This window comes from Mobula hypostoma, chromosome 11 (genome assembly GCF_963921235.1).
Source record: "Mobula hypostoma chromosome 11, sMobHyp1.1, whole genome shotgun sequence".
NCBI classification, from domain to species: domain Eukaryota; kingdom Metazoa; phylum Chordata; class Chondrichthyes; order Myliobatiformes; family Myliobatidae; genus Mobula; species Mobula hypostoma.
Window position 1 is genome coordinate 93,938,233 of NC_086107.1, and position 18,664 is coordinate 93,956,896.

General features: G+C 40.6%; 1 protein-coding gene across 4 annotated transcripts in view; it reads right to left on the bottom strand.

Moving 5' to 3' along the window:
* Positions 1-18,664, bottom strand: part of emc10 (ER membrane protein complex subunit 10) — a 103,651-nt gene that overhangs the window by 53,869 nt on the left and 31,118 nt on the right. For all 4 annotated transcript variants that reach the window (XM_063062539.1, XM_063062537.1, XM_063062538.1 and 1 more), the window contains one exon: positions 17,504-17,602. In XM_063062539.1, coding sequence (XP_062918609.1) covers positions 17,504-17,602 — 99 coding nt within the window. The remainder of the gene's footprint in view (positions 1-17,503; positions 17,603-18,664) is intronic.

Genomic DNA, 18,664 nt, shown 5'->3' on the forward strand with positions numbered 1-18,664 from the left:
ATCAAATTTCCTCAAACTCCTAATGAAATACAGCCTCAGCTTTAAATTTAATATCCTTCTCAGCTAGTCTTGGAAGTATTACTTTTCTCATGGGGTTTCCATTTCTCAATGAAATATACTTCCTTTACTAAACTCTGGGGCATGGCAACCATCAATACCTGAGCTTGTGCCGCAGTCAAGAATGGCTAATTAGCAAAAAAAAAGCCAAGATTTTTGATTTCTGTTGCCTGACCCTCCACTTGAATTTACTCACAAAACCATATAGGATGATACAGCAGGTGCAAGCAAAGCTGCTCATTAACATCTTGGCAATTCTCTTCATTTGTATTGCATTTTGTAAATTAGACCTTTATAAAATATAATTACAGTTGCCAATTTACAAAAGTCACCAATGTTTTCGTCTGATAATGATTCAAAAGGGTATTTGTCATAATCTATACTTCAGCAGGGACGAGAGGATAATAACACACACAAAATTCTGGGCAAATTCAGCAAGTCAGGCAGCATCTACGGAGAGGAATAAACAGTCAACATCTTGGGTCGATACACTGGAATGGAAGGGGACAGCAGCCAAAATAAGAAGGTAGGGAGGGTGTGGGGAGGAGTACAAGCTGGCGTGTGATAGGTGATACCAGGTGAGAAAGAAGGTGGATGGATGGGGGCGGGGGGGGGTGATATTAAGTAAGAAGCTAGCCGGTGGTAGGTGGAAAAGGTAAAGCACAGAAGGAGGAATCTGACTCGGCATGGGGATGGGAACCGAAGTGATTGGATTGAGAACGGGGCAGTTGGTATACAAATACGTGCAGTGCGTATTGTGACTGTGAAGAAGGACAGGCAGATGACAGGGCAAATTTGCAAACAGTGGGATGAGATGGAATGCAATATGGAAGCAAAATTGAAAAAGGTGATGAAAACAGGACTGAAGGTGCTATATTTTAATGCAGGTAGTATACAGAATAAAGTAGATGATCTTACAGTGCAGTTTGTGATTAACAAATTTGAAATCACTGAGTTGTGGTTGAAATAAGATCATCTTTTGGAGCTTAACATCCAAAGATACACAGTATCGAAAGGACAGGCAGGTAGGCAGAGGGACAGGCAGTTCTGCTGGTAAAAAATGAAATCAAATTCTTAAGAGAGAGAGGTGACATAGAGTTGAAAGATGTAAAATCCTTGTGGGTAGAGTTAAGAAACTGCAAGGGTAAAAAGACCCCGATGAGAGTTATATACAGGCCTCCAAACAATAGCCAGGATGCAGGGTACACATTACAATGGGAAATAGAAAAGGCATCTAAAAAGAACAATGTTACAATAGTCATGGGGGATTCAAATAGGCCAGTAAATTGGGAAAATCAGGTTGGAGGTGGATCCCGAGAGAGATTTTGTAGAATTCCAACTAAATGCTTTTTTAGACAACCTTGTGTTTGAGCCCACGAGGGAAAGGCAGTTCTGGATTGGGTATTGTGTAATGAAACAGATTTGACTAAGAAGTCTAAGGTATAGGAACCCTTTGGAGGCAGTGATCATATGAAAGAATTCACCACATATTGAGATGGAGAAGCTAATGACAGATGTATCAGTATTACAGTGGAGTAAAGGGAATTATAGAGGCATGTGAGAAAAGCTGGCCAAAGTTGATGGGAAGAAGACAAAAGCAAGGTAGTCCTTCCTTTCTTCATAAATTGATAAGAGGAGAATGAATTCCATTCTTTTTTCTTTCTGTATTATACATTCTATATCAAATTTATACTTTGTAGATCAACACCATGTGAGATTCTGATATTGTTTATTTTACCTTCTTTATCTACTGTTACTGACATACATATCAGAGATATTCTCCTCGTGCTTGTATACCCACTTTTTTTTAAATCAATAAAAAGATTGAAAAAAAGAAAGGAAGAAGACAAAAGCAGGGATGACAGCAGAACAGCATGGCTGGAGTTTCTGGAAGCAATTCGAACAGCACACGATAGATACATCCCAAAGAAATATTCCAAAGGGAAGAAAAAGCAACCATGACTGGCACGAGAAGTCAAAAACAACAGAAAAGCAAAAGAGAGGGCATATCATATAGCAAAAATTAATGGGAAATAAGAGAATTGGGAAGCTTTTAAAAACCAATAGAAGGCAATTAAAAAGCCATAAAGAGAGAAAAGATGAAATATCAAGGTAAGCTAGCCAATAAAATAAAAGAGGACACCAAAAGTGTTTTTCAAATATATGAAGAGTAAAAGAGAGACCTTAAACTTCTTAGACCACTAGAAAATGATGGAGTGTTAGTAACGGTAGACGAACTTAATAAGCCTTTTATGTAAGTCTTCACTATGGAAGACATCAGCAGTATTACTAAGGATGAGATTTTGGGGTACTTGGAGGGACGTGATAAAAACAGGCTAAAATCCTACTCTGAATGACAGAATTGATGATTTTCTAGTCAAGTTTGCGGACGATACAAAGATAACTGGAAGGGTAGGTAGTATTGAGGAAGCAGGTAGGCTGCAGAAGGACTTGGACACGTTAGAATGGGCAAAGAAGGGGCAGATGGAATATAGTGTAGGGAAGAATATGGTCATACACTTTTGTAGAAGGAATAAAGGCATAGAATATTTCCTAAACGGAGAAAATTCAAAAATCTGAGATGCAGAGTGATTTGGGAGTCCTTGTACAGGTTTCTCTAAAGGTTAATTTCCAGGAGGAGTTGGTGGTGAGGAAGGCAAATGTAATGTTGCCATTCATTTTGAAAGACTAGAATACAAAAGCAAGGATGTAATACTGAGGCTTTAAGGCATTGGTTAGACCACACATGCAGTATTGTGAAGAGTTTTGGGCCCCTAATCTAAGAAAAGATGTGCCATCATTAGAGAGGAAATGATTCCAGGAATGAGTTAACATATGAGGAATGTTTAATTGCTCTGGGCCCCTGTACTTGCTGGGGGTATCTCACTGAAACCTACCAAATATTGAAAGACCTAAATTGAGTTGATAGGCAGACAATGTTTATATAGTGGGGGAGTCTAGGACCAGAAGGCACAACCTCAGATTACAAGGGCACCCATTTAGAACAGTGATGGGGAGGAATTCCTTTAGCCAGAGTGGTGAATCTGTGAAATTCACAATGGAGGCCAAGTCATTGGATATACTTAAAGTGAAGGTTGATAGGTTCTTGATTAGTTGGGGCACAAAAGCTTATGGGGAGAAGGCATGAGAATGGGGTTAAGAGGGATAATAAATCAGCCACAATGGAATGGTAGAGCAGACTCAAATGGCTGAAGTACATACCTAGTTATGCTCCCACGTCTTGTAATCTAGGATCTTATGGACCATGGGAGAAAGGGAAGGAGGGAAACCAGAGGCGAGTGATATGCAGGTGGGGATAAGGGGTAAGATGGGAGCCAGAATGGGGAACAAAAAAAAACAGAGAAAGGGAGAGGGAGATATTACCAGAAGCAAGAGAAATAGGTGAGATTAATATTTGAGAGGGTAAAGGTTAAAAATTCCTTGCATAGTTCATAAGTGGTATTTTCGATATACCTGAATTTTGTAATCAGGTACACAGGGAAAGGTAAAGTTACACCTGGGCCAGAGAGAAAGGGAGAGAAAAATCAGCCTGGAAACCAGTGAAAACAGCTGCCCAGAAAACCCAACTGAAGACCTAAATACAGTATTTCGATACCATTCCTTCTCTACACTAAGAGTAACCTGTAATACCAGTTCACAATATTCACTGCCTGCTGTCGGTTGTTAACTCCCAATATAAAACAAAATAATTATTCATATAATTAAACATTTTGGGCACTGTTCAGCCACCTTTAAATGTCTACAGCATGCGAATAACATGTTTACTTTATGTTTTTCTTGCGAATGCTGCTTATCTGATTCTGTGTGCCTGTGATGCTCCTCCAAGTTAGTTTTTCATTGCACTTGTGCATTTGACAATAAACTCGACTTTAACTTGTCTGTTTGATATAGTTGATATATATATGAAGATAACAATGAAATGACTAATGTGAAAACATATATAAAAGCTCATATATATGAGATTAAAATTTAAAAATAAAAGATTAACTTTTTTGGCATATGTACATAAACATTGAAACATACAGTGAAATGCAATGCCCACATCAACAAGTCTAGCCATGCTTCTGGTACCAACATAGCATGCCCACAACTTACTAATCCTAACCCAAGAGTCTTTGGAATGTGGAAGAAAGCCCACATGGTGACAGGAAGTACGAACAAACTCCTTATAGACAGCCACAGGAACTGAACTCCGATCACTGGCACTGTAAAGCGTTATGCTAACCACTAGCTTAAATATAGTAAGACATCCAATAAGCTGACTGATATATAACTGTACAAACATAATAAACAAGCAAATTTCAAATGCAAAACCTACTGATGTTATATTGTGTCCACCTACTGCATCTCCACAGACTATTTGCATTGCATCTTTAGCCTTGCTATTATGTTCTTTAAATAACCACATTACCTATCAAATTCTGGACCAACTTGTCAGTCTTAATTATTTTCTCTTATGATTTTTCTCTCCTTTCAACTGTCCATGTAACCTTTTAACTGTATATATGTGCCTTAACCTGGACTGAGATATGCTGTTAGTGATACTGTACATCGCCAGCAGTGCATAGGGATAAACAGTTTTTTAAAATAAGACCATTAGGGGGAGTCACGTGGGTGCCGGGCAAGATGGCTGCACGTTAGCAGATCTCCGACAACCCACCATGAAATTCTATTAATTAGAGCATATTTATCCTGCTTTGTCTGGATACAGCTGTATTGCAGTTAAAAACTGTTCATTTTTTTTCACTAAAAGGGCTAATAACAACTTTGAGAGATAATTCTGTACGATGCCGTAGACCTAAGAGCACTACAGCGAGCCACGTGGCTACAAGACAGAGGCCACAATCTGAAGTTCAAACCATGCTAACGACACAGACGGACCAAGGCTCCAACATGGAGAATTTACTGGCTGAAGTTAGTCGTATGAGTTCCACTCTACTCGTGGTAGCTGTTGATGTATCTATGATTAAGGAAATGACAACGGAGTTGAAGAACTCCGTCAATGCCATTCAGGAGAGGTTGACAGAAACCAAGGGCCACCTCTCTAGTGTGGAGGACACCACTGTGCAACTGGTGGGTGCCAGCGAGCAGAATAATAAATGCTTGCACCTGTTGTGGAACCACGTCAAGGAGCTTGAGAACTGGAGCGGACGTAACAACGTCAGGCTGATCAGTCTAAGGGAGGGTGCAGAAACAGGCAGTCTGATTTAATGTGTGTAAAGAATCATGTCCAAAGGATTTGGCATCGAACTGAACACAGAGTTTGAGATTGAGAGGGCGCATCTGGCCTCCGCTCCCAGGCCAGGCAAGGATCCCATTCCGCCCCCCCACCGCCACCCCAGGCTGGTCCTAATGTGATTCTCGCGCTCTTCGGCCAGAGAGGAAGTGCTACAATTGGCCAAAGCAAAGAGAGGAGTTGAGTGGGAGGGATGCAAAGTTTCCTTCTTTCCAGATATGTCCAGAGAATTGGCTGAAAAATGGAGAGCATTTACTATGGCTTGGAAAATGCTGCAAAAAGTCAACATGAGGTACACACTTGCTTATCCAGCAGTTCTACGCTTCACGTGAAAAGGAAAGAACAAGTTCTTTACTACTGCTGCAGAAGCAGAGAAATTCATTCAGAAAAACTGTGGCACTGGCATTGACTGAAAGACAGGATTTGATCACAGTAATAGGTGGAGATAACTTTTTACGTATAACAGAGTGGGTGGGGAGCTGGATGAAGTGGTCTGATTAGGCTGAGGCTTGCTAGCTGGCACAGCACTTTGCGGACCATATCATGTGTCTTTTTCTTTTCTGTTTCTTTGTGGAGCTTATCCTGCCTGTTTGTTTTTATTTGTTAGTTAATCTGGCAGGAATATATTATTTATATGTTTTTGGGTTATGTTGGTTGTTTACTTGTTGTTTGAGAGCGCAGTATTTGCAGTGTTTTTTGGTAATAATTGAGCACGGGGATAGAGTACAGCAGGGTTTTTTTTTGGACTATTTTTTTGGAGTTATTGCATTCCAGAATCAGCCATCCGGGAAAATGTATATTTTTGCACATATGTACATGAAGTTTAGGACATGAAAATGGTTAATTTCATATCATAGAATATTAATGGGTGTGGAAACCCAATCAAGAGGAAAAAGATATTATCATACCTTAAAGGTAAACAAATTGATGTTGCATTTGTCCAGGAAACACATTTTAAAGATGTTGAAGCACTGAAATTTAGAAGAGATTGGGTGGGCCAGGTATTCTATTCATCACTTAATAGCAAACAAAATGGGACAACGATTTTAATTAACCAAAAACTTAATTTTGTATTGCTTGAAGAATTTAAAGACAAGGCAGGCAGGATAATTTGTATAGATGCACTTATTAATGGGGTGAAAGTAGTACTTTGTAACATATATGCATCTAATAAGGAAGACCCAGACTTTCTTAGCAAGGTGAACGAAATTTTAGGCACCAAGGAAGAAAAATAATTTTAGCAGTAGACTTTAACCAAGTAATGGACCCTGTTATTGATAAAAGCAAATTACAGACATCACCAGTACCCAGGGACAGGGCTGCCTTACCTCAATTTATTGAGGATATCGGTCTGGTGGACATATGGCGATTGGTGAATCCATCCAGAAAAGAATATACATTTTTCTCTCATCGACATAAATCCTACTCTAGAATATATTTTTTTCTAATATCCAACTCCATTGTTGAACAGGTGATAGACTGTAAAATTGGCCGATAGCATTATCAGACCATGCACCCGTTGGAATTCAAATTGATTTAAATACTGAAAGAGGAAGGAGGGGAATGAATACTATGCTGTTAAAAGATGAGGATTTCAGTGATAAGCTGGCTGAGGATCTGACTTCGTTTTTTGAATTGAACGCAGGGACCACAGTAAAGCTGTCCTCGGTATGGGAGGCATCCAAGGTGTATATAAGAGGAAAATTAATAGCACAAACATCTAAAAGGGAGAAAGAAAGTATGGAGCAAATAAAAAATCTGGAGGCAGAAATAACCACATTGGAAAAGGTTTTAGCAAGACAATATACCAATGATTTTTACAAAGATCTGTGGAATTTGAAATTCCAGCTAAATAACATATAACAAAGAAGCAGAATATGCATTATTTAGATTAAAAACAAGTTTCTACGAAGGTGGTGACAAAGCTGGTAAGCTGCTGTCACGATATTTAAGGCAGCAGAATATGAATAGTGTTATACCTGTAATTAAGAAAGGGGATACATTAGTGTCATCATCTAAAGAAATAAATGAAGTCTTTCGACAGTTCTATGAACATCTATATGCATCACCGTTTAACCATGACCAGGAGCTGAATCAGTTTTTTGCTAACATAAAATTGCCTACATTATCCCCACAACAAGCTGAGTCCTTGGATGCCCCAGTCACTGAGGATGAGGTCAGACGAGCTATTGTGGCTATGAAAATGGGGAAATCTCCAGGTATGGGTGGCTTCCCAGTTGAATATTATAAGAAATTTCTGGACATATTGGCTCCTATTCTAATAAAAATCTATTCAGAAGCACTTAATTTGGAATCTTTACCGAATACATTTAATGAAGCATTAATATCGTTGATCCCAAAAAAAGGCAGGGAGGCAACAGATCCTTCCAATTATAGGCCTATAAGCTTAATTAATGTGGACTGTAAGATACTGACTAAAATACTGGCTTTGCGATTAGAGAAAGTATTGCCATCTATAATTAATACTGACTAGGTTGGCTTCATTAAAGGCAGATCCTCAACTGACAATTTAAGGAGATTACTGCACTTAATATGGCAGAACTCCCCAAGTAGTATCCCAGTTACTGCCATCTCCCTGGACGCCGAAAAGGCCTTTGACAGGGTTGAATGGAGATTTTTAACCACAGCCTTGTCATTCTTTGGGTTTCGCTCTATCTTTAAATAATGGATTAGAATTTTGTATAAAAAGCCTAAGGTTGCACTTATTACAAATGGTATCATATCCCCATTTTTCAACATCTCACGGGGTACACGCCAAGGCTGCCCCCTCCCCCCACTGTTATTTACGATTTTTTTGGAACCACTGGCAATCATGATTAGAGCAGATCCAAATGTCAGAGTGAAGGGAGCATAAGCTGATGCTATAGGCTGACGATAGTTTATTACTGATTCGGGACCCTTCTAACTCCTTACCCCCACTAATGAAAACAATTCAATTATACTCTGAGGTATCTCATTATAAAATCAACTGCAATAAATCTGAGGCTATGCCAATGTCAAAATTGTGTTTTTCAAACTCAGTATCTAATTTCAGATGGGTGCCAGTTGGAATGAAGTATCAAGGGGTCAAACTTAGTCAGAATTTGGATGAAATAATTACTTTAAATTATGACCCATTATTGAGTAAGATAAGAAATAATCTGGATAAGTGGGGGGCACTGAGACTGTCACTCTGGGATAAAATCAATGTAGTTAAAATGGTCATTGCACCTAGTTTAACTATCTTTCTATGATGCTTCCTTTAAATATATCAGATTTGATCTACAAGCAGTACAACAAAATTATCAGGGATTTTCTATGGGATAAGAAGAAGCCCAGAATTAATATGAGTAAGATGTGTATGTTCAGGGACATGGGTGGACTCAGTCTACCAGATGTCAGGGCATATAAATTATCCTTTGATCACTTTGGAAAAATAAAGGTATTAATTCTTTTTTGGATTTATTTAAAGATAGATTGATGTCTTTTGAACAATTAATTGATAAATATTCTCTTTCATACTCACACTTTCTGCAATACCTTCAAGTTAGATATCTTTTACAAAAATATTTAAGTAATTTTCCTTAAATATTGGAGGCTGTCCTGTTAGATACTATTATGAGTACAAATCCTTCAATCAAGGGTTCTATTGGAAGAATTTATAATTTATTATTACAGTGGATAAGCGTCCTTTATCTACGATTAAACAGGATTGGGAAAAGGAACTCAATTTGACTTTTATGATGGAGGATTGGATGCGGATTTTGAAGTTGGTTAACTCTTCTTCAATTTGTGCTAGCCATTCATTGATTCAATTTAAAATTGTACATCGTTATCATTTGAAAAAGGAGAGACTTTCTAAAATCTTTCCTAATGTTGATAGTCATTATGATAGATGTAAAACTGAGATAGCTACACTGACACATATGTTTTGGTCTTGTTCTATATTGGAACAGTTCTGGAAGTCGGTTTTCTTAACAATTTCTAAAGCACTTAAAATTAATCTACAACCTAATAAATTAACTGTGCTTTTTGGAATAATTCCTCAAAATATTCATGGTATTTCTGTGTCTGACCAACATGTTATTACATTTGTTACATTGATTGCTAGGAGGGTCATTTTGTTGAAGTGGAAGGATATATCAGCTCCCACTTTGTCACAATGGTTCTCCCAAGTGATGCTATGTCTTAGTTTGGAGAAAATTAGAAGTCGAACCTTTGAACCTATATTTGATTTTGAGAAAAGATGGGGCTCATTTGCTTGTTATTATCATTGGAGCTAATTGATAGATTTTTTCCACGATCTAATTGTAAATTTTTTGGTATATTTTCTTTTCTTGCTGGCGGTTTGATGTTTATTTTTAGAAGCTTTTTATATGACGCATGGCTCCGGGGTTGTACACCGAATGGGTTCTTTTTTTTCCCCTCACTATTCTGCTTAGTAGGTTTGTTCTGTTATCACCAATTTTTTTTTTCAATCTTTAAGATAATGTCTTTTTTGAGATATTGTAAGTGTTGTTACTTCAAAGTACGAGTGTTATTTCTTTTGTATAACAATAAAAAGATTTGAAAAGAAATTATCCTTTGAAATGACCAAGTTAGCTAAACATTGGGACAGGGCTGATGTTGACTTAGATTGGGTAATTATAGAACAGAGCCTGGCTGCACCACATTCTCCCCTTAACATCCTCTCACAACATGTGGAAAACAAGACCAATCTAAATCCTATACTATTTCACTCAAGGAGTATGTGGAGTACAATTCATAAAGCTTGTAGAATGTCACATTTAAACCAGTTATACTCCTCGCTCTGGAATAACCCTGAGATACGCATTGGAAAAAGAATGGTGTATTGGAAAGAATGGAAGATTGAAGGTGTAAATACAATACGTGATCTCTATGAGAATGGGATTTTTATGTCATATGTGGATTTGCAGAGGAAATACAACCTTGTAGATAAAGGAAATTTTTGGAAGTATTTGCAAATAAGACATTGCGTTAGTAGCATACTCAAGAACGATGACCCACAAAGTAACTCTTTAACTGAATACTTTACATTACCACAGGAAATTCATAAAGTATCAGCGTTTTATAAAATGTTCAAGCATTCTGTGGGTGAATCGTGTAACAATCTCAAAGCAGTATGGCAGAAGGATCTTGAAAGTGATATTGAAGATAATGAGTAGTCTGATATTTTATCAAATGTGGGTAGACATATTAGGGAAGCGAGAGGGAAAATTATTCAATATAAGATTATTCAATATACAGATATTATTGAACACCAACTAGACTCCACAAAATGGGGATTGTTGATAATAATTTATGCTGGAAATGTAAAAATGAGGTGGGCACATATTTTCACATGACTTGAGAGTGTTCCATGGTTCGTCCATTTTGGTGTAAAGTTCTTGATCTGTTGGGGAACTGGTCGGGTTCCACACTGCCCTTGTGCCCACGGCTTTGTCTCCTGGGTGAAAGGACAATGATACCTAATGTAAACAATGACAAGTTCACTATTTTAAAGGTGGGTCTCATCACAGCTGAAAGAATTATATTGCAAAACTGGAAAAAACCCAGATGTCCCACTGTGAAGGAATGGACTACGGAAATGATTAAGATTTCATTATAAGAACACATGTTGGGAAGAATTAACAGTGAGGGAAAAGTGCAAGATGCGTGGGATCAATTTTGGTTGTATGTTAATTTAAACAAATTAGAACTTCTTTATGTTTCTAAGTTGTACTTGTTTTCCTGTCATGGGATGGCTGTGTAAATATGCTGTACTCTATCTGCTCTATAACATGCTCTGCCACTTTGTAAAACAAGAATAAATAATAATAAAAATTTGAATTACAAAAAAAAAAGACCATTAGACATGGGAACAAATTAGGCCATTCAGCCCTTCAAGTATGCTCCACCATCCATCATGGCTGATGTATAATCCCTCTCAACTCCATTCTCTTGCCTTCTCCCCATAACGTTGACACCTTTACTAAATCAAGAACTGAACAGCCTCTGCTTTAAATTTACCCCCTCCATTGCCATCTGTGGCAATGAATTCCAGACTCACCAACCTCTAGCTAAAGAAACTATTTGTGTTGCCATAATTTCACGGATAAGAACTATGAACTACGTATGTTAGACGTGAGTGCTGGCCAAAGTCAAAGTCCCATCTTCAAATCACTCACCACTAAGGTTTAGTCCTATCTGTGAACCTTTTCAGTTCCTGCTCCAAATCTCCAAATTTGTGGCATCAAAGCTGAAGAATTCATGATAATGGAACAATGATGTGTCCCACTGCAGATTAGTGTGGATAACTTCACTCACCTCAACTCTGAAATGATTCTGCAATCTACAGACTCACTTTCAAGAACTCTTTAAGCTCATGTTCTCAGTATTATTTATGTTTTCCACACAATTTGTCTTCTTTTACACATTGGTTGCTTGTCAGTCTTTGTGCACATGTAGCGTTTCATTAATTCTATTCTATTTTTTTATTTTCCTGTAAATGCCTGCAAGAAAATGTATCTCAGGGTAGTATCTAGTGACACATAGCTTGATAATACATGTTCTTTGATTTTATTTCTCAAGTGCCAAACAAATTGACTTTGAAGCCACTGACTGTTTCCATCTTGCAAGCAGCAAATTCTTGCCCTTACCTATTTTAAGTTTTAAAAAAGGTTTCTGTCATATTTTAGCTGAAAATTTAAATCTATGCCCCCCTCCCCCTATCCTAAACTATCTGCTAATGGAAACAACATCCTTGCATTTATACCACCAAAATTTTGAACACTTGTCAATTCTCCTATCAAGTCTCTTGCTCCAAGGAGAACACCAGCTAGCCCAAAGTAATCTTATAGCAGAACTGCCTCACTGCCCATCTAATAGACCCCCCTGCAGCGCCAGAGCATACACATCCTTCTTAAAGTGCAGTTACCAGAAATGGGCACTTTGCACATAACTGTTGTCTTGGTTGAACTTCGTGGCTTTTGCATTCCTGCCTCTACTCACCAATCCCAGGACCTCCTTTGCTTCACTAGATCAATAGAGGAATACAATTTCTAAGGAACAGCACCAATCTTCATTCACTCCCCACAGACATGATCAAGACAGAGATTAATAAATTATATGTTTGTGACAGACCATCAACAGATTCTTAAGATACAATGGAAATCAAGGCATATAGTATTTGCATGTGAAAGTGGAATTGAGGTATCAGATCAGTCAAGGGGCTGAATGATTTACTCCCACTAATTCCTATAGTCCCACTAATTTCAGCTCTGGTTGCCTCGTTATGATAATAATAACCTATATAGAGAGAACTTTTCATATAGAGGATCTACAATGGGATAAAGTACAAACATGAAAATAAAAGACAAAAAGAAGTTAGTTAAAATCAAGCAACACACATCAAAGTTGCTGGTGAACGCAGTAGGCCAAGCAGCATTTGTAGGAAGAGGTGCAGTCGACGTTTCAGGCCGAGACCCTTCGTCAGGACTAACTGAAGGAAGAGTGAGTAAGGGATTTGAAAGTTGGAGGGGGAGGGGGAGATCCAAAATGATAGAAGACAGAAGGGGGAGGGATAGAGCCAAGAGCTGGACAGGTGATAGGCAAAAGGGGATACGATGGGATCATGGGACAGGAAGTCCGGGAAGAAAGACAAGGGCGGGGGGAACCCAGAGGATGGGCAAGAGGTATATTCAGAGGGACAGAGGGAGAAAAAGGAGAGTGAGAGAAAGAATGTGTGCATAAAAATAAGTAACAGATGGGGTACGAGGGGGAGGTGGGACATTAGCGGAAGTTAGAGAAGTCAATGTTCATGCCATCAGGTTGGAGGCTACCCAGACGGAATATAAGGTGTTGTTCCTCCAACCTGAGTGTGGCTTCATCTTTACAGTAGAGGAGGCCGTGGATAGACATGTCAGAATGGGAATGGGATGTGGAATTAAAATGTGTGGCCACTGGGAGATCCTGCTTTCTCTGGCGGACAGAGCGCAGATGTTCAGTAAAGCGGTCTCCCAGTCTGCGTCGGGTCTCGCCAATATATAAAAGGCCACATCGGGAGCACCGGACGCAGTATATCACCCCAGTCGACTCACAGGTGAAGTGTTGCCTCACCTGGAAGGACTGTCTGGGGCCCTGAATGGTAGTAAGGGAGGAAGTATAAGGGCATGTGTAGCACTTGTTCCGCTTACACGGATAAGTGCCGGGAGGGAGATCAGTGGGGAGGGATGGGGGGGACGAATGGACAAGGGAGTTGTGTAGGGAGCGATCCCTGCGGAATGCAGAGAGAGGGGGGGAGGGAAAGATGTGCTTAGTGGTGGGATCCCGTTGGAGGTGGCGGAAGTTACGGAGAATAATATGTTGGACCTGGAGGCTGGTGGGGTGGTAGGTGAGGACCAGGGGAACCCTATTCCTAGTGGGGTCGCGGGAGGATGGAGTGAGAGCAGATGTACATGAAATGGGGGAGATGCGTTTAAGAGCAGAGTTGATAGTGGAGGAAGGGAAGCCCCTTTCTTTAAAAAAGGAAGATATCTCCCTCGTCCTAGAATGAAAAGCCTCATCCTGAGAGCAGATGCGGCGGAGACGGAGGAATTGCGAGAAGGGGATGGCGTTTTTGCAACAGACAGGGTGAGAAGAGGAATAGTCCAGATAGCTGTGAGAGTCAGTAGGCTTATAGTAGACATCAGTGGATAAGCTGTCTCCAGAGACAGAGACAGAAACAGAAAGATCTAGAAAGGGGAGGGAGGGGTCGGAAATGGACCAGGTAAACTTGAGGGCAGGGTGAAAGTCGGAGGCAAAGTTAATAAAGTCAACGAGTTCTGCATGCGTGCAGGAAGCAGCGCCAATGCAGTCGTCGATGTAGCAAAGGAAAAGTGGGGGACAGATACCAGAATAGGCACGGAACATAGATTGTTCCACAAACCCAACAAAAAGGCAGGCATAGCTAGGACCCATACGGGTGCCCATAGCTACACCTTTAGTTTGGAGGAAGTGGGAGGAGCCAAAGGAGAAATTATTAAGAGTAAGGACTAATTCCGCTAGACGGAGCAGAATGGTGGTAGAGGGGAACTGATTAGGTCTGGAATCCAAAAAGAAGCGTAGAGCTTTGAGACCTTCCTGATGGGGGATGGAAGTATATAAGGACTGGACATCCATGGTGAAAATAAAGCGGTGGGGGCCAGGGAACTTAAAATCATTGAAAAGTTTAAGAGCGTGAGAAGTGTCACGAACATAGGTCGGAAAGAATTGAACAAGAGGTGATAAAACAGTGTCGAGGTATGCAGAAATGAGTTCGGTGGGGCAGGAGCAAGCTGAGACAATAGGTTGGCCAGGACAGGCAAGGTTGTGGATCTTGGGTAGGAGGTAGAAACGGGAAGTGCGGGGTGTGGGAACTATAAGGTTGGTAGCAGTGGATGGGAGATCCCCTGAGCGGATAAAGTCGGTGATGGTGTGGGAGACAATGGCCTGGTGCTCCTTAGTGGGGTCATGATCGAGGGGTAAATAAGAGGAGGTATCCGCGAGTTGTCGCTGTGCCTCAGCAAGGTAGAGGTCAGTACACCAGACTACAACAGCACCCCCCTTATCGGCGGGTTTAATAATAAGGTTAGGATTAGTGCGGAGGGAGTGGAGAGCAGAGCGTTCCAAAGGAGTGAGGTTGGAATGGGGACAAGGTGCGGTGAAGTCGAGACGGTTGATGTCCCATCGGCAGTTAGCGATTAAGAGATCCAGAGCAGGCAGAAGACTAGAGTGGGGTGTCCATGAAGAAGAGGAGGGTTGAAGACGGGAGAAGGGGTTATCGGTGGGGGTGGAAGAGTCCTTGCCGAAGAAGTAGGCTCGGAGACGGAGACGGCGGAAGAAAAGTTCCGCATCGTGGCGAACACGGAACTCGCTGAGGTGTGGGCGAAGGGGGACAAAGGTGAGGCCCTTACTGAGGACAGAGCGTTCTGCCTCCGACAGTTGAGGGTCGGAGGGGATGGTAAAGACCCGACACGGATGAGAGCTGGGATCAGAGGCGGGAGGAGGGAGGCTGAGGGTGTCAATGGAGAGGGGAGGGTTGGGGTGAGAGGAAGATGGAGCCTCTGAGGGCCCAGGAGTTGACGGTGGGATCTGAGGAAGAAGGGGCTGTGGAGTGGTGGTGGGGGAAGGGGAGACGGAAGTCACAACAGCAGCACATAAAGACCCGGCCTGGAGTTCAAGGCTGGCGTCGCAGTTGGTGGTTGCGCAATCGCTGTGAAGGTGTCCATGGTCGTTGCTGGAGTCCGGGTTTTGAATATGTCCATGGTCGTTGCTGGAGTCCGGGTTTTGAATAGTTAAAATCAAAATTAAATAAATAAGTTTTGAGCTGGCGTATAAAAGTGCCAACTGAGTCTGCATCCCTTATTGTTTTAGGTACTGAAATCCACAGTTTAGTTCAAAAAAGCTGACTTGCCAATTATCTTTTGAGGGAGATTGCTTAGATTTAAGGCAGAAGTTGTTCTGAGTGCTCGGACAGTACTATAAAATGAAAGGGATTCTGTGATGTACTCTAGTCCCAGGCCATGGAGAGCTTTAAAAAAAACATGCAAGAGAATTTTAAAATTAATTCTAACAGATCTTAGAAGCCAATGCAAAGTAGCTAGTACTGGAGTAATATGCTCCCCCCATCCTAGTTTTAGTAGTCTAGCAACAGTATTCTTATAGGAACGATGTTGAGCTTTAGAGAGGACACAGAGGAGATTTACCAAGATGCTGCCTGTATTGGAGAGCATGTCTTACAAGGATGGGTTGAGTGAGCTAGGGCTTTTCTCTTTGCAATGGAGGATGACAGGTGATTTAACAGAGGAGTACAAAATGATAACAGGTATTGAGTGGATAGCCAGAGACTTTTCCCCAGGGCGGGAATGGCTAATATGAGGCGATGTAATTTTAAGGTGGTTGGAGGAAAGCAAAGAGTGGATGTCAGAGGCAAATTTCTTTTTGTTACACAGAAAGTGGTGAGTGCGTAGAATGTTCTGCCAGAAGTGGTGGTACTGGCAGATACATTAAGTGCATTTAAGAAACTCATAGGTAGGCACATGGATGAAAAATGGAGGAGGGAAGGGTTAGATTGATCTTAGAGTAGGTTAAAAGGTTGGCACAACATTGTGAGCTAAAGTTACCTGTATTGCATTGTCATATTTTATGCTCTTATACACTGTCCATTAATTCTCCAATTAAAGGAGATGGACAGATTTACCAATATTCTCGCAGAATTGCAAGAGACACAAGAGAAGCAGATGCTATAATCGGGAGCAACAAACAATCCGCTGGAGGAATGCAACAGGTTGAGCAGCATCAGTACGGGGCAGAGGTTCAAGAAATTATGGAAGTTTCAGATCATAATTAGTAGATTTAAACCTAAAAGATAATTTTTTTTAAAAAAACAAATGGTTAGCTACTGAGCCTACTTTAGAATAGAGGTGCGGAGAAATTTCTTTAACCACTGGGTGGTGAATCAGTGGAATTCATTGCCACAGACGGCTGTCAAGGCCAACTCATTGGGTATATTCAAAGCAGAGGTTGATAGGTTCCTGATCAGTAAGGGTATCAAAGGTTATAGAGAGAAGGAAAGAGAATGGAGTTGAGAGGGATAATAAATCAGTCAAATACCTAATTCTGCTTCCATGTCTTACTGATGTAGTGCAATAAAATTTCACCGTTGTTGAGTCAAGGGTACTAATACCGTAAACACAGCTAGAGGAATCCAACCAGAAACTCACCAAGTAAATCAGAGTTTTCTGTGACCACAGCCATCTTTCCACACTCAATGTTCTCCTTTTATGCTACCACTTCCCACCCTGACCCACACCAACTAAAATAATTTGTCAAGGATTGACACAAAATGTGCTCAACATAATGACAGTTAGTCAAATTTCTCCTTGTATTACGGTGCTTAAAGCAAAGGGTGATGAGAGCTTCACTGAACTGAATGTTCACTGATTGTTAATGCAAATGACGCTATTCACTGTATGTTCCGATGTACACGTGATAAATAATCTTGAATATTGATCTTGAAACTACCATGTACAATGGAAGTTGCTTCTGAAATAAGTTTCAGATGCCAGGTCACAATACAACTAGACCAAAAGATTTATTACAATGTTCTGAAATATTCTGCAAACACTCTTTGGGTGAATTTGTAGCTCATGTAATTTTATTGATGCCTACCACTCGAACAAAGGATGATACATAATCCAAGGTGGAGCTCTCACTGCCTGGCTTCCTTGGGATTCTAATTCGGTACAACCCGTCTGTACTAGCCATATCCTGCAGAATGAAAGACATACAAATGTTAAAAGATAAGAAGATTAGCTTTATTATCACATGTATATCGAAATATACTTTGTTTGTGTCAAAGACCAACACAGTCTGAGATGTGCTGAGAGTTGCCATGTTTCCTGCAACAGCATAGCAAACCTATAAGTTACTAACCCTAACCCATACGTCTTTGGAATATGGGAGAAAGTCAGAGCACCCAGAGGAAATGCACATGCCACAAGGAGAATGCACAAACCCCTGACAGATAACAGAATGAACTGAACCCCAATTTTACAGCTGACACTACAAGGTGTTATGCTAACTGCTAAGCTACTGTGTAATCATTGGCAAATGATATCCAAGTTAAAAACTTGATTAATGAAAACACTTTTGGAATTGTTAGGTGGTACTCCTTCCATTGTTCTTGTAGTATGTCCCAATGCAGAATTCCTGTTCTCAATGCATCCCAAGCGCTCCTCTTCCACTTTGGGCAGATTCTCAGGGGACAATAGAATCGTCTTCATAGAAGCTCCAAGCACATCTTTGAATCATTCTGCTTGCCCACTAATCTCCTCCCACTACAAGGTTCAGAATAGATGAGGCACAAGAGACCACAGAAGCTGGAATCAGGAGCAACAATTAATCTCCTGGAGAAAGTCAGTGGGTTGAGCAGCATCTGCAGAAGGAAATGTCAACGTTTCAGGATAAAGCCCTGCATCAGGACTGAGACTGGCAAGGGGTATAAAATGACAGAGAGGTAGTGTTAAAGTAGGTCTGTCCATGGCCTCCTCTAGTACTATGACGAGGCCAAACTCAAGGCAAAGGAGCAACACTCATATTCTGTCTGGGTAACCTCCAACCTGATGGCATGAGGACCAATTTCTTTTATCTTCTGATAATTTCTCCCTGCTCCCTCCTTTTTTATTCCCTCTCACCTCTTCTCCTCAGCTCCCTCTAGTTCTGCTCCTCCTTCCCTTTCTTTCATAGTTCATTCTCCTGTCCTACCAGATTCCTTCTTCTTCAGCCTTTACCCCTTCCACCTATTCCCTCACAGCTTCTCACTTCATCACC